The sequence below is a fragment of the Lepus europaeus genome, chromosome 2 (genome assembly GCF_033115175.1).
Source record: "Lepus europaeus isolate LE1 chromosome 2, mLepTim1.pri, whole genome shotgun sequence".
In the NCBI taxonomy this organism is placed as follows: Eukaryota; Metazoa; Chordata; class Mammalia; order Lagomorpha; family Leporidae; genus Lepus; species Lepus europaeus.
In genome coordinates this window covers 112,470,067-112,496,563 of record NC_084828.1, presented here as the reverse complement: position 1 = coordinate 112,496,563, position 26,497 = coordinate 112,470,067, and the positions used below count along the sequence as shown (strand labels likewise).

At 42.9% G+C, this 26,497-nt stretch overlaps 1 protein-coding gene across 5 annotated transcripts in view; it reads right to left on the bottom strand.

Moving 5' to 3' along the window:
- GOLIM4 (golgi integral membrane protein 4) overlaps positions 1-19,647 on the bottom strand; it is an 88,799-nt gene extending 69,152 nt beyond the window's left edge. For all 5 annotated transcript variants that reach the window (XM_062212168.1, XM_062212201.1, XM_062212176.1 and 2 more), the window contains exon 1: positions 19,361-19,647. In XM_062212168.1, coding sequence (XP_062068152.1) covers positions 19,361-19,547 — 187 coding nt within the window. In that variant the 5' untranslated portion in view covers positions 19,548-19,647. The remainder of the gene's footprint in view (positions 1-19,360) is intronic.
- Between the last annotated feature and the right edge of the window lie 6,850 nt (positions 19,648-26,497).

Genomic DNA, 26,497 nt, shown 5'->3' with positions numbered 1-26,497 from the left:
AACCGAAGCTAGAACTATACAGATGTAAAAATGGTCCACAAACAGATGAACTAAAATAAATAAAAACTCCCTTAAAACTGAATGACTTAAAAACTTTTGGGAAGAATCTTATGTATTCTTTATTCTAAGTAATTCAAGCAAGGTTAGTTATTCTGCTCTTAAGTCCATAACAAAAACAGAAACATTAAGTAACATTAAGGAAGGGAAGAGAGAATGACTACAGTTAAGAAGCTGACAACAACAAATTCTATTAAAAAGCACTTTTAGAGAACTAATTCTAAAGACATATTTGTTGGAGGTTGGGGCCAGCGCTGTGACACAGTGGCTTAAATCTCTGGCCTGAAGCACCGGCATCCCATATGGGAGCCAGTTCTAGTCCCAGCTGCTCCTTTTCCAATTCAGCTCTCTGCTATGGCCTGGGAAAGCAGAACATGGCCCTAGTCCTTGGGCCCCCGCACCCACATGGGAGCCCTGGAAGAAGCTCCTGGTTCTTGGCTTTGGATCGACACAGCTCTGGCCGTTGTGGCCATCTGGGGAGTGAGTCAGCGGATGGAAGACCTCTCTCTCTGTCTCTACCTCTCTCTCTGTAACTCTGTCTTTCAAATAAACAAAATAAATCTTTTTAAAAAAAAAATAAATACACACTGGTTTGGGACTATTCAGTGTTTAGGCAAACTGTTTTCTATATAATGGCCCTATATATAAGGCAACACAATTTCATTTAGTCATTTTAGAAAGGTAACTTTTTAAAATATAGAACTAAATAATTACCAGCAGACAGAAGACCTCTCTTTGCCTCTCAAATAAATAAATAAATCCTTTTTAATAAAAGCGCAAAAGTTGAAAGTTAACAAACAAATAACTCAGAAAAAAAAAAGAGTCACAAAATAATCAGTGTTTATGTGTTTGTTACTTGAAGGCACTGAGTTTGGGTGTAATTTGTTACGCAGCAATAGGTAACTAATACAGTGACCTTTTCAGGAAAATGCCTTTCTAAGTAGTTGAAATCTGAGCAGATGTCTCAATAAAGAACCAGTGACTCACAGATCTCAAAAAAGAGCATTCAGACAAGAACAGACTGAGAAGGGTATGGGCATAGAATGTTCCTGAAACAGCTTAAAGGCTCACATGGCTGGAACTTATTCTTTACACCAAAATAGTAAGAGTTGATGCTTCTTTCGAAGAGAGATGGGAAATAACATTATTTCTATTTTACAAAGATTAAGCTTTGTAAGTCATTGGGCTATTATGAGGGAGAAAAGGGTAGAAGGAAACTTGGCAGCCTCCTAGGTTACTCTAGGCGAGAGCTGATGTCTGATTGTTTCTTTTCTTTTCTTTTTTTTAGAAACCTTTTATTTAATGAGTGAAAATTTTATTATAAGTACAACTTTAGGAATACAGTGATTCTTCCACAATACCCGCACTCCCACCCCCACTCCCACCCTACTTCCTCCTCCCTCTCCCATTCCCAGTCCCATTCTCCATTAAGATTAGTTTTCAATTAACTTTATACACATAAGACCAACTCTATGTAAGTAAAGACTTCAACAATTTGCGCACACACAACTATAAAAAACTGTTTGAGAACAAGTTTTACAGTTAACTCTCATAATACAACTCATTGAGGACAGAGGCCCTGCATGGGGAGTTAGTGCACAGTGACTCCCGTTGTTAATTCAACAATTAACACCCTTATGTATGATGTCAGTGATCACTCCAGGCTGATTTTCACTACCTCACACCAGGATGCTAATACTGTATCTATGAATTTTACAATGAACATTACATGAACACAACTATATGAGAAACTTATCAACAAAGCCCACATCACGCCAACAGATTCTGACTTTGGAGCAACCCAGTTAACACTGACCTAGGCAGAGGGGAAATTAGATACAATCTAGTGAGATATAATTCAAAACTCAAGAAATAACTATGCTAGTTAAAAGTTATAACTTCTCATAATCAAAATGCTGTGGGGCCTAGAAGTAAGACTTTTCCCTTTATAAAATTAAGTATTCAGTAGAAACATCACACTTTTAAAATAAGTGTTTTAAGCAATCAACTAGTGAAGTTTTTAAAAAGTACTAAAACAGAGATTTTAAAAAAAGCTCGAAAATAAAACCAGATTTTCTATTCATATCAACCTATTTTGAAAGGATTGAAGTTAATGAGATGAAATATTTCTTTAAGATAGAGAACAAATACACTGATAACTAGCAGAGTATTCTCTGGTTTCACAGAGCATTTAGAGTTTAATTTATTAAGGCATCACAAGAACCTACATGTCCCTACACTGAACATTTTCCAAGCAGGCACTGTTCACAAAAAGTACTTGAATAACCAAGTTTTCTTTTTTTTTTAACATGTCTTTTCTTACTGCTTCTTTTATTATATGCACAAAAAAAAGCATGTGGAGACAACTCACAGAAATACACATTTGCAAATAAGTCTACATTTGTGTACCTAGAGAACAGCTTTCAATGTCTGGCAAAAATTAAAAATCTCAATTTTTAAACTGACATGAAACAGTGAGTGTAAAGCAAGAATGTCAAAAACTTGCTATAAGAAGTATTTTATTTAAAAAGGCCCATATCACAGCTGGAAAAGCCACCACCAACACCAGCAACCCAAACAGGCACCAGTTTGAGTCCTGGAAGCTCTGCTTCTCATCCAGCTCCCTGCTAATGGCCTGGGAAAGAAGCAGAAGATGCTGCAGGTACTTGGGCCCCTGCACCCATGAGGGAGACCCAGGAGAAACTTCCGGCTCCTGCCTTTGGCCTGGCCCATACCCAGCTGATGTGGCAGCCATTTGGGGAGCGAACCAGTGGATGGAAGATCTCTCTCTGTCTCCCTCTCTCTCTCTGTAACTCTGCCTTTCAAGTAAATAAAAATAAATCGTTGGGGGAAAAAAGGCCAATATAATAATGACTTGGCACACACAAACACCCTACGTTCAAAATTCAAGTTGCAATTTTATAACCTCAAATATTTCCACAACTTACCAAGCAAGCCTCCAAGTGAATTGAAAGTAATCACTCTCATAAGATGTCTGATCTACTCCCCTGTCACTTTTTTTTGGTGTGGGGAGGACTTCTGAGCAGCTCCCTCCCCTCTATAGGAATCACTGTGTTCCTAAATCTGTATATATGAAATACATGCAACTTGCATAACTTACACAAAATTTTAAAAAATAAAGTCACAAAAAAAAAAAAAACAAAGAAAAAAGAAAACTTCACAGGAATACACACACTATTGTTGGAAAGAGCACTCAGTTTGAATTAGTAAAATCGTGAACTAAAAATGTCACTAACTACAGCTTATTACTTCTTTTTTTTTTTTTTTTTTTTTTTACAGGCAGAATTAGACAGTGAGACAGAGACAGAGACAGAGAAAAAGGTCTTCCTTTCTATTGGTTCACTCCGCAAATGGTCGCTACAGCCGGCGTGCTGTGCTGATCTGAAGCCAGGAGCCAGGGGCCTCCTGGTCTCCCATGGGGTGCAGAGCCCAAGCACTTGGGCCATCCTCCACTGCCCTCCCAGACCACAGCAGAGAGCTGGACTGGAAGAGGAGCAACCGGGACTAGAACCCGGGGTACCGGCACTGCAGGTGGAGGATTAGCCTAGTGAACCGGCCAGCTTATTACTTCTGAACACAAATACTTTCAGGGTCTCTTGCAACTACTGATAGGAGTTACCTATTAATTTTTGACCTAAGAAGATCTTCACTTTTATTCCTAATTTAGGACACAGCTCTTTTTACAAGTTAAGTTAGACACATTTTTGTTACACAAGTATGTTAGCAGGTAATCTTTATATCATGGGGCCAGCACTGTGGTAAAGCTATTGTTTTTGACACCAAAATGCCATATCCTAGCTACTCCACTTCTGATTCAACTCCCTGCTAATCTGCCTGTGAAGGCAGCATAAGATGACCCAAGTACTTGAGCCCCTGCTATGCTGGTGGGAGGCCAGGATGGAGTCTGGCCCAGTTAGCAGACAAGGCCTGTCTCTCACTCTCTCTTTGTTTCTGTCTCCTTCAACTAAATAAGTCTTAAAAAAAAAAAGTCATAATTTTAGGCTACAGTTTGTCAGCATACAAGATTCAATTATCATGTTAGAAAATGATCTTTTTATTGACAAATTCTAAGAATTTTACTGCATTTTTGTCACTTCATATAACAAGGCAAAGCTATATCCTGAAATTTAGTGAAAGGGGGGTTATTTAGGGTAGTGCTTAAGACACCTGTTGGAACACCAACATCCCATAATTGAATGTGTGGGTTTGCTTCCTTGCTCTGCTTCTCAATCCAGCTTCCTGCTAATACAGACTCTGTTAAAAAGCAGGTGATTGGGGCCAGCACTGTGGCGCAGTGGGTTAAAGCCCTGGCCTGAGACGCCAGCCCATAAGGGCACTGGTTCTAGTCCTGGCTGCTCCTCTTCCAATCCAGCTCTCTGTGATGGCCTGGGAAAGCAGCAGAAAATGGCCCAACTTCTTGGGCCCCTGCACCCACGTGGGAGGCCTGGAGGAAGCTCCTGGCTCCTGGCTGTTGCGGCCACCTGGGGAGTGGATCAGCAGATGGAAGACCTCTCTCTCTTTCTCTACTTTTCTTTGTAGCTCTTTCTTAAGAAAGCAAGCAAGCAAGCAAGCAAGCAGGTGATGGCTCAAAATGTTGGGTCCCTGACACTCACATGGGAGACCTAGATTGAGTTCCTAGCTCCCAGTTATAGCCTGACTCTTGCAGGCATTTAGAAAGTGAACTAGCAAATGGGAGATCATTATCTCTCGTGTGTGTGTATGTGTGTGCTTGTGTGTGTATCTTTCTCTCCCTCTCTCTGCCTTTCAAATTTAAAAAATGCATATGAATAAAGTGCTGAAGATGAGTCACTACAGATGATTCTTACTTTCATCACTATTCACTTAAGCTACCACCTTGGAATTTAAAAATCATGCTTTAGCCTAGAAATAATCTCAGGGCCAGTTCAACTACCTACCAGATATTTGCTTAAACTCCATTATATTCCTTTCAAATGCTCAGGTATAAACTCTGACACTTTCCTGTAAGAGACAGCATTTCCAAACTTAGCAGGAGACAGTTAACAAAAGGCAATTGCTGAGCCTACAATACTAACTTCTAAATGACTTTAGAAGACCCCATTTACAGTATACAAACAAGAAAAGAATGCACCAAGTGAACATGAATGCTGGCTAATGGAGACGAGACAAGCCAGCTTGTGTCGAGGCAGTCCCGCAAGCAACGCATCCCCGACCCCCTGGCTGAGTACCATAAATGCTTGTACTTGGAACATGTAAGTTTTCATTGTTTTATTTTGGGTCATAATTTTAAATTTGTATTAATAAAAAAATAGTGATTACAGATAGAACACATGAGGATATTAAATAGCACCAGTAGAGGGATAAGAATAAAACAGTAATTTCGCAAATGCACTCAAAATAGTCCTTAAGTTGCATTATCTTACTTAAAATAGTCAAACACTTCATGAGATTGCTAGTCCCTTTTTAACGAAAAAAGCCAAAATAACTAGTGCATTCAGTGGCAGTAACTAATATTATCCAAATGTCCATGAACAAAATGGGATACACTGTGGCAGACATAATCTATAACTACATGTAACAGTTATGCAAAAGACACCAGACCTAAGAGTACACAAAGCAACTTCACAAACTTCATGCACAATAGAAGAGATAAATTTACTTTATGCAAAAAAGTCTATGCATTTTGCAAAGCATTCAAAAAGTTCTTGGAAAAATGTGTATTATGAAAAAAATTATACATGGATCTCAAGAAAATTCTGCACCAAAATAATTTTTTTTATAATTTCATTTTCCATGAGCTTATTAAAGTACCCTTGTATATGGTGTCACTTATGTAAAAACAGGTCAAATAATTTCACACGGCGGTTATTACTGTCTAACAGAAATACACTCTGAAGCACTGGTAATTTTTAAATTTCTAGTAGTCACTTTTACAAAATAGGAAGGTGGGGCCGGCGCTGTGGCACAGTGGGTAAAGCTGCCACCTCCAGTGCCAGCAACCCATATGGGCATCAGTTCAAGTCCCGGGCTGCTCCACTTCCAATCCAGCTCTCTGCTGTGGCCTGAGAAAGCAGTAGAAGATGGCCCAACTCCTTGGGCCCCTGCACCTGCGTGGGAGACCCGGAACAAGCTCCTGGCTTCAGATCAGAGCAGCTCTGGCTGTTGTGACCACCTGGGGAGTGAACCAGTGGATGGAAGATCCCTCTCTCTCTCTCTCTCTCTCTCTCTGCCTCTTCTGCTCTCTGTGTAACTCTGACTTTCAAACAAATAAATAAATCTTTTAAAAAAAATAAAATAGGAAGCTTATGTACGCCAAAATATCTTACACAAGACAACAGCTAAATTGAAATGTAGTCCCACCAAAACAATAACTAATTTTAGGTGATTGAATCTTTCTTACCATTTAGATAAACTTTAAAAACTAGAAAAATTTTTAAGTTATAAGAACTCTGTATATTAGATCTAAAAGTAATTTTTCTTCAGTTTAAAACCTATAATATTTAATTTTATACTGCACTTAACATATATCTGTTCCAAAATCAAACACAAAGTGATTTTGAGTCTGTCCAAATTTGTTACCTTAGATAAATAATTCACACAAAAATGGTGTCACTTAAAATGAAGAAAGGTAAAAAGTCTACAGATCATGAGTACCAATTTTAAAATTCATCTTTACAATTAATTTTATATTACTGTTGATGATACACTAATGCGAAATTGTCTCTCCCACAGCACTACTTTTCAATCATATTCATGGTCTGTGGACACTTAGGTTGTTTGCATTTCTTAGCTATTGTAAACAGTGCCACAATAAACATGGCAGTACAGATGTCTCTTCAAGAGACTCCTTTCATTTTCTTTGAACATGTACACTTGGAGCAAGTAATTATGTTTCTGATGTTTTGAGGACACCCCATACTGTTCTCCACAATGGCTGCATTAATTTGCATCCCCACCAGCCACGTGCAGATTCAGTTCCCGGGTCACACTAGCTGCATTGCTAAGTGCTACTGCCACACGTGACCAGTGGCTCCCCTATAGGACAGCACAGCTGAGAAGTCATTCCATCTCTCTGACTTTCACTGTCCTCACTGATCACTAAAGAAGCTACTCCAAAGAAGTTCAAACTCAGGCGCTGACAGAGGCCACGCACAAAAAAGAAAAAAAAACAAAAACATAGCAATCACAGTAGGAATTTTGGCCAGCTGAAGTCCATGTGCTCCATTCTAAAGGGGCAGCCAGTCATTTACCACACAGAAATACAGGATAGCACATTTCCAACAAAATTAGAAATCTGGGTGCTTATGAAAAATTTTTCTTTTTCCATGTAGACACTACCGTGAAATTTTTCACAGCACTGTATGGACCAAACCAAAACATACCCATATGCTGCACCCTGGGCTCTAAGAGCTTTTCTTTCCTGCTTGACCAATCAATGATTTATTGAAAGGAGTGATCTGACTTCCGCTTCTGAAAGCCAGGAAAATCTTTACAGCTGGAGAAATCCCTTGGACAGTGAACTTCAAAGCCCCTCTGTGAAAACCAGGTAAAGTGAAAGACACTATCAAGAGGTGACTCTTCAGGCTTCTGCTGACTGTTAGCAGGATTCCAGCATGAGCTCAACCATGTGGACATCTCAGCATGCAGTCTCATAAGGAATCAGGTCCAGGGGAGGACTGCCCAGGCCCCTGTCTCTGGATCGCAAAGTGCCTAAGATAACAGGCAAAGGTGGTGACGCCGAGCTCCCACAGCAGCTATCACCCTGACTACCCAGGGACCCAGTCCCTTTGGAGCCTACCTGGTTCTACAGGGTCTATGAGATCTATGAAGGAGCAAGGCAATCATGACAGACAGGGCCAAGCTGCAGAGGTGATGCGGGGGTGAGCATCTTGGGCAGCCATCAGCCCCTTCCACGGACATGGCGGACAGATATGGCAAGGGGGACAGGGTGGCAGGTGGACTCCACCCAGGCCAGTTCTTAAAGTCCTGGTGAGTCACCATTTGGGAGTGTTCTCACCTATCAGTGGAATCTGAAGAGAACAGGGTTCCCTCAGGGGAGGCAAAGCTGGACACTCTGCTGGGGCTGCTATTAAAACTTCATTTTAGTTCCAGGATCTGGGAGCCTTAGAAATGTGGCAGTATATCAGAAGGATCCCAAGTTAGGACTCAAGCAACTTAAGCATTGATCCCAAATGTTTGGCTGCTGTGGGATTTCTGCTTCCCCAAATTTAAAATGGTAATAATACAGAACATACTACATTATACATAGTATGTCCTCAGGATCAAATTACATCATGAATACAAATTATAGCAATTTCAAAAAGTAAAGTTCTCATATCACTGCAGTATGTTTCTTGTGATTTAGTGAATTATAGGAATGCCTTTTATTAAACACTACTTAAGTCTCTAATGAGGACTGTTAGGGCTTTTAGGGGAATAGCAGGAAGCCCTGATTACCCCCACAACAAACTCAGTCACCTGCATCCATGTCAAGAGGGTTCATGGAGCAGGACCAGGGGAGGTCAGATTCGGAGATGAACTTGAAAGGACCTCAGAAGGAGGAATTTGCCCCACAGCAGCGGTTCTTAGCCTTTCTCAGGACACTGATGCTTTGAGAATCTGAAAGCCATGGCTCCTGTCTTGGGAAAAGGCACAGAGGTTTTCAGGAGCTTCATGGACCCTCATGGATCTCAAATGGAAAATGCCACCTTTCAGGGAGTGAGGGTGACAGACTACACACTCAGTGTGGTCTCAGGCAAGGACTTGTTGCTGTAGGAGGCAGCTTTGAGAACAGCTGGAGGCCAACAGTGAAAACAGGGCAGATTTTCTTTATAAAGGCTCAGCCTCTATTCAACATATTGTTACTGTGGGCCCTCAGAGGAAGACTAGCTAAAGGGTCTCACTTGCACTCACAAACACCATCATTCTAGATAACTAGTACCCACTGCCTCCTTGTACCATTTCAGCAGCAGAGAACACTCTCTAGTTAAGTCCATATGTGCCCTGTTCAAACTCAGACTACAAGGCACGTGAGGAAAATACAAAATGTTAAGCCTCCTTAAGAACTACACTGCATATTATCAATACATCATGAAAAGGCAGAGAAATGTCCCCCTTTGGGCTTTTGGAACAGAGATCAGAATCACATGTTACTAGGAACTTAAGGTATGCATATGAATGTCACCAAGACTAGAAGTGCAAAGCCAATAAGAACAGTGTTTGGCATGGCAGCAACCTAGCAAACGCACAGAGCAATGGGACAAGAGGGGACACAGGAAGTACACAGCAACTTCTCACCGACAAGAGCAGAACTCTTCTCGACACTTCAGTGGAATAAGACCTCAAACACAGTTTGACAAAACATTCTCTACTCACTCCCCAGTCCAATCTCCTAGAGAAATATGCCTTAGAAAGTCAAATGGAGGCCGGCGCCGTGGCTCAACAGGCTAATCCTCCGCCTTGAGGCGCCGGCACACGGGGTTCTAGTCCCGGTCAGGGCTCCGGGTTCTGTCCCGGTTGCCCCTCTTCCAGGCCAGCCCTCTGCTGTGGCCAGGGAGTGCAGTGGAGGATGGCCCAAGTGCTTGGGCCCTGCACCCCATGGGAGACCAGGAGAAGCACCTGGCTCCTGCCATCGGATCAGTGCGGTGCACCGGCCACAGCGCGCTGGCCGCGGCGGCCATTGGAGGGTGAACCAATGGCAAAAGGAAGACCTTTCTCTCTGTCTCTCTCTCACTGTCCACTCTGCCTGTCAAAAAAATAAAATAAAAAAAAAATTTAAAAAAAAAAAAGTCAAATGGAAACAGGAACAGTCCAACGTACTTCTAATGACTAGAATATGTTGAATATGTTTAGGAAAATGAGGACATTCCATGAATTTGAAATTACAAATTTCAGAATATTTAGTGGCTTCTTATGATATGTTCTTATATTCTGTTTCTTATTCTATCACAAAAAGTACTCCGATAATGCAATCTAAACTTGACTTTAAAAGCACAGAATACAGTGAAATTACCAGCCATGCAATTAATGTTCTTTAAGTCAAAGATATCTTTTTAAGACCAACCAAGCTGAAAAAATAATGGCAAAATGTAGATAATTCTGAGTTTTTGAGTTGATGTGCCTCTACAGTAAACAGGATTTATTTTTCACATTCTAACAAGAGTAATCTTTGACATTAATACAATTCCACTTGCTTTACAGCATGCCAAACTCTAAATAGAAAATAAAATCCTTTGAAAAATTCCATCTAAGGGGCTAGTGTTGTGACATAGCCTACTAAGCCACCAGCATCCCATATGAGTGCCAGCTCCGGATACTCCATTTCCTATCTGGCTCCCTGCTAATGCACCCGGGAAGGTAGTGCAAGCTGGTCCGAGCGTATGGGCTTCTGTGACCCACGTGGGAAACCCAGATGAAACTCCAGGCTCCTGGCTTTCATGGGCCCATCTCCAGCCATTGTAGTCATTTGGCAAGTGAACCAGCAGATGGAAGCTCTCTTTGTAACTGTCCCTTTCAAATACATAAATAAATCTAAAAAATAACAAAATTTAAAAATTTCTAAAAAAAAAATTCCTCTGTTCGCTAAAGCACTAAGATACTGCTTTATCAGGGCCAAAATTATAAATTTCATAACATCAAATCTCAGTAAAGTAAAACTTGTTAATCTGCTCTATTCAAATCAAATTAATAAAATTACTAACTATCCCATTTTGATCTATGCTTATAATATTTATTCTGTACAATCATATAGCTATGTCAAGAGACATAAACAATATCAAAGCTCTCAAGTATTCTGATTTTCAGATTTCTTTTTTTTGGTGTTTGTCACAAAAATTCCAATTAAAGGGGGTATTTTGAATGGGATGTGTACTGGAAAATACGTTTAATTCTTCTAAAGTGATTTTTTTAATCTACTTACTCTAAAAGACAAGCAAATGCTATCACTCAAATGTCCTATAATGCCTGGCCCTCAGGATGACAATACATCTCTTACTTTGCTGTTCACTATCCATCATACTCTGACATTTTATATACAAAAAATAAGTAAGGCAATACTTTTTAAAATGCCATACTGTTACAGAAAGCAACCTGTTTCCTGCCCATGTCCCTCCAGGCTGCAAGTCTACTTAGCGAAGCTTATTAGTGAAGGGCAATGACTGGCACATCTTCTGTAAAAGCACTCACAGGCCAACCAAAACAAAGAACACAAATATGTCACCCAGAAACGCACGGCGCTGTTTAAGAACTGCAATGCCCATTTCTGCTCAGAGAGGAGGGTGTTGCTGATCAACAAAGGCAGCACGGGCAGTAGAGGAACCTATCTTGTGTTGGAAGTTAGGTTATGTGAACTCCAGGCTTAGCTCGAGACTCATGGCAAGTGATGTATCCATCCAGGAACACAGTTTGCTAACTATAAACGTCAGTGCTTGTATCAGATTTCCTCAGTCAATCCATTCAGACATGCAGGTACTCCTCATCTGATTTTTTTTTTTAATTTATTTATTTATTTGAAAGGCAGAGCTACAGAGAGGCAGAGGCAGAGAGAGAGAGAGAGGTCTTCCATCCACCGTTTCACTCCCGATGGCCACAATGGCCGGAACTGTGCCGATCCAAAGCCAGGAGCCAGGAGTTTCTTCCAGGTCTCCCACACAGGTGCAGAAGCCCAAGCACTTGAGCTTTCCTCCACTGCCTTCCCAGGCCATAGCAGAGAGCTGGATCAATTATTTAATTTAAAATCACATAAAGCAACAAAGTAATACTAATTCTAGCTAGCATGCCATTGGCTGCCTAGCGTTTGCTCTCTTTGAAGAAACAGTCAACCATATGTATGAGAAAGACTGTAGCATCAGAGTTTCTCCTTGACCTGGGAATAAAGCAGTGACAGAGAATCACATTATGTGATTTGACTTTATTTCTAGGAGCCTCCTAAAACCAACTCCAGTGTCAACCAAATCACCTTTCAGACCAGCAGCAAATGCACTGCACCCTAGAAATGCTGCATTAAATAACCACATCTGTTACTTTCAATTCTAAATCTCATCCTGCATCATATGATCCACCTAACCCATTTTCTCAAAACCAGTAATACTGGCATGAGGCACATGAGAATAACTTAGAGAGCTATGGTGTACTGTGGAAACAACACGGCTACTATCACAGAAGGGTTCTAATCTCAGTTGCATTTCATCTTAACACTGACAAGTTAATTAACTTCTCTAAAACCTCAGATTGTTCATTCAGGTTAAAGAGCTAGTGTCATTGTCAGGTGGCATTATGCATGAGAATATGCTTAGCATAATAACCAAATATGACAGGTACTCAATAAATGTTATCTATTAATAATTTAATTTCTTCTAATAAATAAATTTCCCAAATCCTATCAAGATAAACTCACTCCATGTAATAATGGCTGTAAAGGAAAACAGAGCATACCATTTTTTTCTTTTATAATAAAGCTACATTATAGACAACTTTCACTTCTAAACAAAGCCACAAAAACCACAAATCACTTACCGGCAAAAGGAGCAAAAATATTTTGCCCTCAATGATAAAACAAGAACACTTGGTTGTCAACATGAAAAACAGCAACTCTTAGTTGCTTTCATGTAAAGCATTTTCAGAGGTTTTTTTTTCCTTTCCAAAAAGGGGTCAAAAGGATAGAAATGATAGAGTGAGTGCCTTAAATAAAAACCAAGCTGGGCATATAGCTCTGAAAAGGGCCACATTTAGGACACAGCTCAAAACACCATTATCTACTAAATGTGGTAAAGGATGTGCAAACTAAAAAGAAAGCACAATACTAATCCAGCAACAGGAGTCCTGGTCACCTAACAGATGGCAGCAGCAGTATATATGTGGCAGGACATGTGCAGGTCTCTGTAGACACATTATTTTTAATCCATACAAGTGTGTAAGACAACAGTATCCTTAGTTCAAATACAAAGAAAGTGAAATTCAGAGAGCTAACGCTGCCTGCTCAAGGTCACCTTCCCACAGTTGCATTCAGTCTGCACCTGATGCCCAAATGCACTCTCGCCTCCACTATTCCCCGATGCCTTCTTTTCGGGACATAAAAGTATGAACAAGAATCCTCCTTGATGCTCTGAAAAGTCATCAGCTGAGATCAGTCCCACTTTCTTGCCTTTCCCCTCTCGGTGGTTTCTCTTCAGTCCTTTGCTTTTCATCCATGCTATCATCTGTCAGTGTTCAGTTCTCCAATTCCCAGTCACCTACTCCGTAAGTCACTGACCCTCAGTCTCATGCCCATGCCCTGTAAGAAACTGTCCTTGCTAAAACAAGATCACGAGAGTTAAATTAAAGCTCCCAGATAACAAGACATTCTCTTCAAGGGTCAATTAACATTTACCCTCATTCCAGACCTGGCAAGTGCCACTTTACAGAAGGGATGTTGTGTATGTAACAGGGCGGAGGAACAGAAGGTATGGATCAGTTCTAGATTCTTGTGCAGACCATGTACATTTATCTGAACACTTCACTGAGTCAACATTTCAGCAAGTATCTGGAAGTTTTTATCTTTTATTCTAGTAATGAATTGACATACAAAAAATACTACTGAAACAGTATTGTTAATAGACAATGTCTAATTGATGTTTGTTACATCCTAACTTTGCCCTTGAATATGAGATCCCTTATCACGCATTGCCCACACTTATGGTCTAAATTACCAAGGGGCGGCGCTATGGCACAGTGGGTTAACACCCTGGCCTCAAGCGCTGGCATCCCATATGGGTGCCAGTTCAAGACCCGGCTGCTCCACTTCTGATCCAGTTCTCTGCTATGGCCTGGGAAAGCAGTAGAAGATGGCCCAAGTCCTTGGGCTCCTGCACCCACGTGTGAGACCCAGAAGAAGCTCCTGGCTCCTGACTTCGGATTGGCGCAGCTCCGGCCATCGCAGCCATCAAGGGAGTGAACCAGCGGATGGAAGACCTCTCTCTCTCTCTGCTTCTCCTTCTCTCTCTGTAACTCTGACTTTCAAATAAATAAATAAATCTTTAAAAAATAAATAAATTACCAAGGTTGTGAGCCACTCTATTGTACATGAGCTTCCCTAATAGCAAGCTTCCCCCTTCTAAGTCTTGTACACCAGCTAACACTACGGATCCTACAACCTATCATATGTATTATTACCCTGATTATCACACATGAAGAAACTGAGTCACAGAGAAGTGAAATCGCTTGCCCAAGATCACAGCTAGCAAAAAAATCTCCTTATCCCATATTCATTACACCTCACTGATCACTATAATATAGAAGCATATTCATAGAGAGAAAACACGACATAGGTACAGGCCTCCTGTTTACTAGTCCTGCGTGCAGCCACTTGGCCCAGCAGTCAGACCTCTGCTTGGGATGATCTGTCCCATATCGTCAGAATGCCTGGGTTTCGGGCCTGCCTCTGGCTCCCTGCCTCATTCCAGCTCCCTGCTAGTAAGTGACCTGTGAGGCAGAAGTAGCTGGGCTCCTGCCACCCACAGGGTGACCTGGATTGACAGCCCAGCTGGGGGTGCAGTCCTAACCACTGAGGGCATGAGGAATGAACCTTAGATGGGGAGCTCTCTGTGACTCAAATAATTAATTTTTACAAAAAGCCTAGTCCTCAGCTGAAGGAAACTGTTTTTTTTTTTTCTGAAAATAGATTGAGGAAAGAAGGAATCTAAGAAAAACCAAGCACAACAAGATGTGTTCATGTTGAGACTAGTGGGCCACCCTAAGGGTTAGGGGAGCACAGTGCACTTAAATAACAAATATGATCCCTTGAAGCACCAACTTTTTAAAAAATTTTTCAATAAATGTAATATACTTACCTGAAATGGAAGCATAGAAAACATTACACAAACCTTTTCTTGGTGTTTTCTATTATTTGGAAGACCAGAGGCATCCTGATATTGTAACACAGTGTTTATTTGCCTCTCTAGTACATGCCTTTTTAAAAAATTCAAATAGAGGGACCGGTGCTGTGGAGAAGTAGGTTAAGCATTGGCTTAATTAAGCTGCGGCTCCAGCATTCCATAAAGGCAAAGGTTCGAGTCCCAGCTACTCTACTTCCTATCCAGCTCCCTGCTAATGTGCCTGGGAAAGTAGCAGAAGACAGCCCAAGACCTTGGGTCCCTGCATGCATGTGGGAGACATGGAAGAGGCTCCTGGCTTCAGACTGGCACAGCTCTGGCCGTTGCAGTCATTTAGGGAGTGAACCAGCAGATGGAAGACCTCTTTCTGTCTGTAACTCTGCCTCTCAGTAAATAAATGGCTTTTTAAAAAGGATTTAAATAGCTATATATTGCTCCCAGATCTTATTCCACACACTATCACTTCACAGTCACACCTTCTTCCAATCTGCATGATCCAGAGGGAGTTAATCAGTAATCGTACACTGAACTGAAATGTCCAGGAAGGTCTCTTCTCCAGGGCAACATGCACTGGAATCAGGCCTGCTTATCTGTTTTCCTTGACATTCAGTTAGGTACAATAAAGGGTAGTTGCTAACTATAAAAGCAAATTCTGCCACATTTACAATTTTACCCTGAAAAAAAAAAAAAAAACTGGTAAGAGAGAGATGCGATATGTTACCTCAAACAGGACTCTGATGAGAATTACAGCTAAACTTTAATGAGAAGTACCTACTATATGCCAGGGGTATGCTAAGACCTCTACAAGTATTATCTTATTTAATCCTTGCATCACCCCTATCCAATGGGTCTTTCTAAGCTCTGTTTAATAAGCAAAATGAGGCAGGGCTGGCTTTGTGATACAGCAAGTTAAGCTGCTACCTGTGACACTAGCATCCCATATGGGTGCCAGTTCAAGTCTCAGCTGCTCCACTTCCAATCCAGCTCTTTACTAATGCACCTGGGAAAGCAACGGAAGGTGGTCCAAGTGCTTGGGCCCCTGCCACCTACATGGGAGAACCAGATGAAGCTCCTGGCTTCGGCATGACCCATCCCTGGTCATCATGGCCATATAGGGAGTGAACCAGTAGATGGAAGATCAATTCTCTCTCTCCCTCTCTCTTCTCCCTCCCTTCCCCTCTCCCTTCCCCTCTCCCTCTCTTTCTGTAACTCTTTCAAATATAATACATCTTTGAAAAGAAAGAAAGGAAGAAACAAGAGAGAAAGAAAGAGACGCATGTTCACCCAGGAAGTTGCAGAACTAGAATGTGAATCGCAGTGCAGACACTAGTCTGCCTTTCATCACAGGCCCAGGATGAAAGACTCACATGTCTTTGAGGCCAACTCAAGTCAATGGGAGAAATGGTTCTGTTTAAAGATCATGCAGCTGTGATTCTCAACCAGTGTAGCAACTGGAAACCACCCGGAGAACTTTAAGGTCTACTGAGGGCTGGGTTCTACCCCTAGAGACTGGGACCTAACTAGTCTGGGAGCCAGCCATGCCGGTGGCTCTAACAGGCAGTTCAGGCTGAGAACCACTGCCTATAGACACACAGAATGGTGCACAGCTCAGTTAAAAGGATTTTTTTTTTTTTAAGTTTAAATGTTAAGTAAATACTGGGCTGACCAAAGGTTGTTGTTCCTACCTCTCCCACCAGTATGTGACCTCTGCCCCAGTCCTCAGTATAATTAGGGTGCCCGCTTGGGAGCTGCATATAGATGACTGACAGACAAATGAACATTGTTTCTAGTGCAGGGAGGGTTGCCTAGTCTATAAACTCTCCCAGCACCTTTATGAGGCTGTTTTACAACAAAATGCACTTGGGATTAGAAGTAACCTACTTGCAAAGGAATCTTTATAGTATCACCAATTCTTAAACTGAAGATGACCCAAATATGCTCACTTAACAAATAGGTACCATCAGATTATGGAACCAAACTACTATAATGTTTTCAGGGCTCGTTTTTTTTAAAGGTCACTCATAATTAACTCACCCCAATTCAAGCCCAGTCCAGAGATTCCACCTAATAAGCCACAGGAGTGAAGAAGCTGATTCCCTAAAATTCAGTTGATGAGGTAGTACTAAGCACTGTTAAGCAAAAAAAATGTCATTTGTCACTGGAAAAAGAAAGCAAAAGCTACTTACCATCCAAAAATATTCACTAAATGGGCTGTAGATGTGAAGTTCAAAATAAAGGCTACAAAAGTCAAGTGGATCCATTAAAAAAAAAAAAAAAACTTTAGCTGCTTTTGAAATGCTTCATGCATAGTCATATTTAAGTGTTGTAGCATCACAATTCAAGAGAAAATGGCAAAGAAGTAAATTAAGAAATAAACTTTAAGTCTACTCATTCAAGCTAGGTAGAACATTTCCATCTCCTGCTGTGGGCAAAATTGTGCATTTTCATGATCCTGTGTTACCATTTGCTACCCTTCTCCTCCATTACCACCACCAAAAGAAGGCAAATTAAGGGAGATAAGAAACTGACAGTGATTTTCAAAATGGAATACTTCAAATAAAAGCCATGATTCAGAAATCAGGGGCTCTGGCAACAAGTTCTAGCGTCGGCAGCTGAGGCAAAGGAGGACCAGCCAAATACTTTGTTGTTGCTGTTGTCTGGTCTAGTTTTCGAAAAGCAGAGACTCAGAAGCGAAGCCTCAGAGAACAGACCAGTGGTGTCTTGGACGAATTTTCTCTCCTTGACTCAGATTATTTTTGTTTGTTGCTGGAATAAATACGCACTCCCCCAGGAGTCACTGTGAGGCACTGGGCAATGCTGAGGGCGGGGTGGTGGAAATGCAGTCCCTGCCTCCATGGGACTCCTAAACCAAGGCACACAATCTCAAGGAACCAAATATCCATCCCCTCACAGCCCCACCGTGGAGCCCAGTGCTGCTTCCCTTCTATTAGCAAAATTTCCCCTTGGCCTAATTGAACTGAACTTGACAGGAAAGCTGCTGCTATTTCTTTAAATAAGTAGATAAATGCCCACTCTTTTCAAACCAACCATAACATGTGGGTAGAAAGCAACAAGTTGAATGAAAAAAAAAAAATTTTTGAACTTAAAAGTGTACCAAAACAGGTTTTTCCTTTTGAACTAAGCCCAGCCACTTATTTTCACAGCCTCTGGCCATGCAGCCTCAGTGAGCTAAAAATACTTTTCTTTCTTCTAAGTTGGGAAGAACAAGCAAGAAGAAGCAATCAGCTGTATATCATTTTCTCTCATCTTAAATTTTTTACTAGAAAACAGTCAGAATAGCTGGCGCACCAAAAGGCATCTGTTTTATATCTCCACACACACACACAGAAACATCCCTCCAGGTTCTGTCTGTCCTCTTACTTGAAATAAGGTATATTTGTATTATCAGCAGGGACTGTCAACATTTGACTGCTTACAGCTTTTTGTTCGGGGTCCAGGAGAGAGCTTCGTAAGTTGAAAACTAACCACAAGTACAGGCAAAAGCTTTCGGGAAAAGCATGTATAGGATGATTATGTCCTCAAAAACGCCACATGGTGCTTACTGTGCAATCATGCCTCAAGCATTTTCGAGATTTACATTAAATGAGATTATGAATAGGATATACAATTTCAGTCTTTCTACAGGTTTTATTCAAAGTGTGTTCGCTGTGCCTAGCAAAGTGACAAATTCTGTTTGTCCTCTTCCACCGCCCAAGGCTGAGTAAAATGTGTGTTCGTGCACACACACACACATTCTGTGATGAAAAGAAAGCTACTAGGGAAGACAAATAAACAAACAAAAAAATACCTGCCGAGAGTGTGAACAGTTAAGTAGTGTGGACTTTTCCAACACACCCAACATGGCGAAATCATCCTATTAAACTAACAGAATTAAAAACTCGCAGGTCTAGGTTCCATTTCACTGGGTCATGGCTTCAGTATGTCCCTGAAAATCAGCACAGTTTGGAACGTCTCTGCCCAACTTTGCATTTCCTATGGTGGCTGACAAAGTGAACTGGAGAGCAGCTAAGCCAGAACCCCCACCCCCACCCCCACTCCTCCAGAACCATGCCCCTCCGGGATGGGCTGGCAGATGGGGCGCGAGGCTACCAGTCTGCGCGTCCGGACTGCAGCTGAGCCTTTGACAAGCGCTCGGGAAAAGGACCCCGCGCGCAGCTGCCCTCCTAACGCCCAGCGGGATGACGGGCAGGTGTCCCCGATTCCAAACGCAACTGCTGGGAGGCGGCGGGAGGATGGGGACGCCAGCTCCCCGGACGCTCCCGAGGGCCAGCAGCCCTGCACCGCTCGCCTCCCGCGTCCCTGAAGGTCAGCCGTGGCGCCCGCATCGCCAAGGCTCGCCAAAAACCACTTTTCCACCCGCCGCGGATGCGCGGGGCGAAGTTGGCCCCGGGCCGCGCGCGTCCCGTTAGCCGTACCTTGCAGTTGGGCGGACAGGGACTCCTGGTGCTGCTGGTACTTGAGCGCCACCGCCTCGGCTTTGCGCAGCTGCGTCTGCAGCTCGTAGTAGAGCATCGCGCCGTAGAGAAAGCCAAACACCACGGTCAGCAGCAGCAGCGTCTGGAAGATCCGCTTCTGCTTGCGGGAACACATCCCGTTCCCCATAGTCCCGTCTGCACCGCGCGCCGCGGCCCGAGCGAGAGCCTCAGCAGCGGCCACCGCAGGAGGTGGCCGGACGCAGCATGAGCAGGAGACGCGAGACACAAAAGCGGGGCCGGAGGGGAAGTGGCGCCCGCTCAGCCCCCGCGCGCCGCCGGGCGCGCAGCCATCGACGCCGCCAAACTTCTGCAAGGCGCGCTCCCCACGAGTGCCCGGCCCCGCGAGGGGCCCCTCCGCATACTTCGGAGCGGCTGCCCTCCGGCCGCTGCCCAAACGCCGCTGCCCCGGGTCCCTCCTCCCCACTTTTTGGCCCGGCGGCTCTCGCGGTCCCGCCCCGGCCGCCTCCCGCCCCCTCGCGGCGGCTCCCCTGAACGACTTTGCGGCCACCCAAAAGAGGGGGTGCGCGCCTAACAAAGGGGCCCAGGCGGCGCCCCGCGCGCGGCCTGCCGGGCGGGCGGTGGGTGGGGGCCGGCTGACCCTGCGGGCTCGGGGGCGGCGGGCCGGTGTCACGGACGGGGCTGCCTGGACTCCGGCCTCCGCCGCCTCCCACCCCACTTACGTGTCACCCACGGCCCCGCTCCTCTGGCCAACGGGATTCCGGGAGGAAGTCCCACTCGGGCTCCCTTGCTCATTGGGCCGGTCCGAGCCGCCGCTCCCTCCCTTCGGAGAGGCAGTGCCGGGCTCGATTGGATGCCCGCTTTGTCCGTCCGACCCCGGGACCGCGCCTTCCCTCGCAGCGCGGGGGCCGGCCCGGGGCTCCGTGGGCAGCGCGGCCGCCTGGCGCCCGGGTGCGCCCACGTGGAGCCCGGGCGGGTGGGGAGAGGCGGAGGAGCGAGGGGCGGAGAGCTCGGGGTGGCGGGGGACGGGGCGGGCTGAGGCCGGGTGAGGTTCTTGAGCACGTGTGTGTTGAGTGAGCGTTTGGGACCCCGCGCTCAGGACGCACGTGGGCACCGGAGAGCAGTGTCTATGCAGACCGGGGAGTGGATGGCAGCGACCGCGCGTCTTTTCCTATGCAGCCCACTGATGCGGCAGACGCGCGCGCTGGCCGCGCAGCCCGCAGTGTCTCCCAGACAGAACCCAAGCGCCTGCTATGCCCCCCGAGTCTTGCGCTGTCCAACCTGCTCCGCCTGGGCGCCTGTGTGCCCACAGATGGCACCCGGCGAGTCTGGAGACTTGAAGCGCGCCCGGCTTACTGCCCGCAGCAGCTGCCCACGTGGGCTGGGGAAATCAGTTTGCCTTTGGCACAGGGGAAAGAAATGATCTCATGTTTTTCTCCTGGCTGCGAATAGAATAGAAACAAATCTTAGAGGCTGAAATGAATTTTGTCACAAGTGTAAGTTTTGTGTGGTGGTGCAAAAAAAAAATCAGTTTTATTTCTAAATTACATTTTAAAGGTCAACAAGGCTTTCCTGTGTTAAAAAAAAAAAAAAATCAGGTAAAACAAACGTGATAACCACAAAGCTCTTCAAAGAGCTGTGTAGTGCATTTGTTCTATGTACTTGAGGGGCAGAAGCTGAAGTTATGCAGAAGTGAAGATTTGTTTTCTGCCCTTGACCTGAATTCTAAAGAAAGTAGATGACTTTTCAAATGCCTCAATAGTGTGGTGGAATTGGTTGCATACTGTATAATTTTTATGTTTCTTACTGGATTTATTCATCACCATGGTTAAGGGGCAATGAGTGTTCAAAATAAGCGGCAGGGGCCAGCGCTGTGGCCATGTGGGCGCTGGTTCTAGTCCCGGCTGCTCCTCTTCCAACCCAGCTCTCTGTTATGGCCTGGAAAAGCAGTAAAGGATGGCCCAAATCCTTGGGCCCCTGAACCCGCCTGGTAGACGGGAAGAAGCTCCTGGCTCTTGGCTTTGGATCGGCGCAGCCCCAGCCATTGCTGCCAATTAGGGAGTGAACAATCAAATGGAAGACCTCTCTTTCTTTCTCTCTGTTTCTCCTCTCTCTGTGTAACTCTGACTTTCAAATAAATAAATAAATCTAAAAAAAAAAAAAAATCAAGAGGCAGATCTAGTTAGCCAAACACAGCATGAAGATAGTCCCTGGCCCGGAATTGTTTTAGATGGACTCAAGTCACAGGTTGCTAAAAGCCATCAAATAAACCAAATTTACAAGGAAGCAGGCTTGTGATATTTATACTACTGTGGAAATTAACCACCTGTCATGTACTTTTTGCTAATGAATTACATTGTATGGTTCAAAATGCTTCTGTTTACAAATATACTCTCATTTGTCACAGCCAAGGTAAGTAGTGGACCTACAGGTTGGTAAGTAAAGAAATAGTTCAGCCAAGTGACTATAATAGCTCAAGATCTTCCAGATGGTACAGAAAGTTAGTCCCTCCAGGCCTGCCAGGGGGAGCAGCAGGTTAATCCATTGCTTACAATGTTTATGTTCCAGATCAGAGGACCTGTTGGAGTTCTGGCTGCTCAGCTTCTGATCCAGCTCCCTGCTGATGCACCTGCAGAAGCCCCTGGAAGATTGGCCAAGTACTGGACCCCTGAGACCCACGTGGGTCGAGATCTGGACTCCTTGCTTCTGTTTTGGCCATTTGGGGCGAGTAAAGATCTGTCTCTCTTTCGTTTCCATCACTCTGCCTTTCAAATAAATAAAATACTTTTTTTTTTTTTAAGAAAAAGTTTTTCAGGAGGGTTAGAATCCAGATCAGAATCCTGCTCTTTCTTTTTCTCTGTAGAAACCAGATTCTCCTTCTACTTAAACAGGTTATAGTAAGTGGGTGTATCTGATCCCTTCAAATGAAAACAAAATTTTAAAAGTAAAACCACTCTGAAGAGGCTTTGGAGTTTTGTTGTGTAAATATTTTATATGCTTAGTTTTAATTGTAACTACCATGGTTTAAATTGACTTATATCAGTTTGACTCTTAACAATTGATCCTTGGAGGCCAGCGCTGTGGCCTAAGGGTAAACCACCACTTGCAGTGCCAGCATCCCATATGAGTGCTAGTTCAAGTCCTGCCTGCTCCACTACTAATCCAGCTCCCTGCTAATGGCCTAGGAAAGCAGCAGAAGATGGCCCAAGTGCTTGGGCTGCTGCACCCACGTGGGAGACCTGGATGGGGCACCTGGCTCCTGACTTAGGATCGACGAAGTTCCAGCCTTTGCAGCCACTGGGGAGTGAACCAGTAAATAAAGAAGGATCTTTCTCCCTCCCCCGCCCTGTCCTGTAACTTTGCCTTTCAAATAACTAAATATATATATTTTTTTAAAAAAAGAGGAAAGGAAATGCAGCCTATATATGATGAGACAAATGTCTTCTTTAAAAAAATAAACTGAGGGTCTGGTGCTGTGGCGCAGTGGATTAATCCTACACCTGCAGCACTGGCCTCCCATATGGGTGCTGGTTCGAGTCCCGGCTGCTCCACTTCTGATCCAGCTCTCTGCTGTGGCCTGGGAAAGCAGTGGAAGATGGCCCAAGCACTTGCCTCTGCACCCAGGTGGGAGACCCGGAAGAAGCTCCTGGCTTCGGATTGGCTCAGCTCTAGCCGTTGTGGCCATTTGGGGAGTGACTCAGTGGATGGAAGACCTCTCTGTCTGTCTCTGCCTCTTACTGTCTGTAACTCTACCTCTCAAATAAATTAATTAATTAATTAAATCTTTTTAAAAAAATGGAGCCTGGGTAATTATTAGAATCCTTTGAGAATTCTTCATGGCTAATAAGTCCCTACTATTGTCAGTGTAAAACTTGCTAAATAAACTCTCCCTCCAGAAACACTACTGAAAACTGCTCTGGAGGAAATTGAAACTCATGGTAACAATCCTGGCCTGTACTTGAACAGAAAATTGTCCTCACTATAAAAGAAAAGGAAAATGCACAGAAAAATTGGAAAAATTATTGCTCATATATTACACAGTATGCAGTATTTAGTTGCATCTCAGAATCTCTAAAAATTCTCATGCTTCTTGAATATATGATTACTCATTTTAAACCTCTGATTCCAGACACCAAAGGTATTCTTTGCCTAAAGCTGCCAGCTGACTACAGAATATAATAAATGTATGCCATAAAATGCAACTCAATATTTCAGTCATAAAATTTGAGAGAGCAAAAATTATTACCTGAACTTATCCGTTATTTCAAATTCAAGAAGGGTCTGCGGAAGTACATAAAATCACTAATGGCAATGTCTTCATAACATTACATTTCCAAGGTGAAGTATGCTGCCAGTTTCTTGAAAATATCAGTGCAGAGCTTTTGAGCTGCCAACATGGGGAAGCTATCCAGGGCCTATAAATTCAAATTACATAACATTGCCTTTGGGTAGAGATTGTAATATATGAGCCATTTATACTGTTCTTGAAAAGTCTTTTGTTATTTTTTTATTTTTGTTTCTTTACGATTTTAAACATAGTATTATGTAATTGTATTTCTATATGTCATATATTTAACAATGTATATATAACTGAAAATTGCAAATCCTGAGGCATTTCACTTCACTGATTTTTGTGTTTTAATTCTAAGGTAAGAAGAAGTTAAAAAGATGCTCAAAGTTTTATATTTGAAAATGTCTAAGATAACATTAGGGAGAGTTAGCATTCTCTCCAGCTTAAGTGAATTTGTTATTTTAATCAAATTTGCTCTTTTTTTCTTTTTCCTTTTTTTTAAAAATATTTATTTGCAAGTTAGTGTTACAGAGAGGGAAAGACAGAGAGAAAAGAGCGATCTCCCATTCACTAACAGGAGCTTCATCTGGGTCTCCCACGTGGATGACAAGGGCCCTAAACACTTGGGCCATCTTGCTTTGCTTTCCCCAGGTCATTTGCAAAGAGCTGGATTGGAACTGGAGTAGCTGGTACAAGAACTGGAGTTATAGGCTCTGGCTTAACCCACCACGCCACAATGCCACCCCCAAATCTGTTAATTTTCAAAATCAGAGAGTTGAGAGAAATAGGTGAAGTATAATTTGTAAAGACAGATGATTCTAAATAATGTTTAGGATCAGAGAATAAATAATTTCCACTGCCAGAAGTTTTCTGTATAGTTTTCTTTACTACAAATGGGAGTCTTTTTTTTAACTTACAAGCAAATCAACACTTAAGGTGATGCATGTTAAACAAATAAAATTTAAAATGGCTTTTCAGTATTAATAAACCACAGCGGTAAAACTTTTCATGTGACAACTATAGAAATCAATGATCCTTTACCCTCTACCAGAACCTTCTGTCTTTACCTCTTTTCCTTTGTGCCAATTCACCCCTCTGCTGTCACCTAATTAACACTGGCTTCATGCTTGCCACCTTTCCCTGACTCACTCTGAGCAATGAGGCAAGGGAAGATGTATACATGAGCTATTCTGTCTTTTTGAGGCTTCTGTAAGCAGTGTTCTGAAACGCCTTTCTCACAAGCTTCTGCTAATGACCTGGGAGTAATTGTTAGCAGATTAACAAAGTAGGAAACAGGCCTGTGGCTGATGTCATAACTGAGTAATTGAGCCCCACTCCGCTCAACTTGTCATGGTGTTTTGCTTCTGTCGCTAAGCTGCCACATTTTCAACTATTTAAGTGCCTACAAAGGGCAAAGCAGAAAGCAAATGATTACGTCTTATCTGTAAGCTGCTTTTCAATAAAAGAAAACTCACTGTCAACATCACCAGTAAATACCTTGGAACACACACTATTTGAGAATGAGGGAAATGATGTAGAAGACTCTATTTGCCGCAAGATGTAAAGAAAGAGGAACTGTAACCACGTTACAAAGCAGACCATCCGGCATAGATTATACTCTTCTAAAATCCAAGGCAGCACCCAACATCATTACAATTTTTTTTTTTTGCTTAATGTTTATTAAAGCTAGTATATAATAAACACACATATTAATTTTAGAAAGTTTAGTCTCTTTTAATGTATGTGAACTAAAAAGTGAAGCAGACTTCCCAAATCTTCTATCGGCTCATTCAGAGACTTCTGCTGAGCAGAGACCAGGGGAATGGCCAGTAAAGCAGGACGCTTTTAATGTCTCTGTCCAAAAATTGTGTAGTTGATTGGATTCTTAGTTTATTGGTTTATCCATGAACGTTTACAGAATTGCTCTAATAATTTTAATATATTATATAATATATATTTGTAATGATTTTTTATTTGTCATGAGATGAGATTGGTCATATTTAGGCTGTGTACCATACCAAGTCTTGGGTCAGAAATTCAACATTTAATTTTAGAACTACTCCTAAGGGAAATTATAATCTGCTTCATAAACATTCTTTATGCTATAGTTTCCAGGAATATGATGAGTCCAACAAAAGGACTACCAATATTTTAACTTAGAGATGATGTAGACTAATTTTTAAATAAAATACTGGGGCTGGCGCTGTGGCATAGCGGGTAAAGCCGCCACCTGCAGTGCCAACATCCCATATGGGCGCGCCGGTTCAAGTCCTGGCTGTTCCACTTCCAATCCGGCTCTCTGCTATGGCCTGGGAAAGCAATAGTAAATGGCCAAGTCCTTGGGCCAGTGCACCCATATGGGAGACCCAAAAGAAGCTCCTGGCTCCTGGCTTCAGATAGGCACAGCTCCAGCCATTGCGGCCATCTGGGGAGTGAACCAGTGAATAGAAGACCTCTCTCTCTCTCTCTACCTCTTCTTCTTTGTAACTCTGCATTTCAAAAAAAATAAATAAATAAATCTTTTAAAAAATTAAATAAGTAAGAAATAGTAAAAATCCAATTATCATATTGCAAATAAAAAATGATAAGAAGCCCAAATTAAAACTGTGAAATAGAAACATTTGTCTTGGATCACTATTCTCCTTCCCATACTCATCTGTAGTTCAACTTTTCAACTCCTGGTGTCAATATCTTTTTTTTTTTTTTTGAGTACTAGTTATAGCATTAAATCACAATGTACAACACATTAAGGACAGAGATCCCGCATGAGGAGCAACTGCACAGTGGCTCCTGTTGTTGACCCAACAAATTGACACTCTAGTTTATGG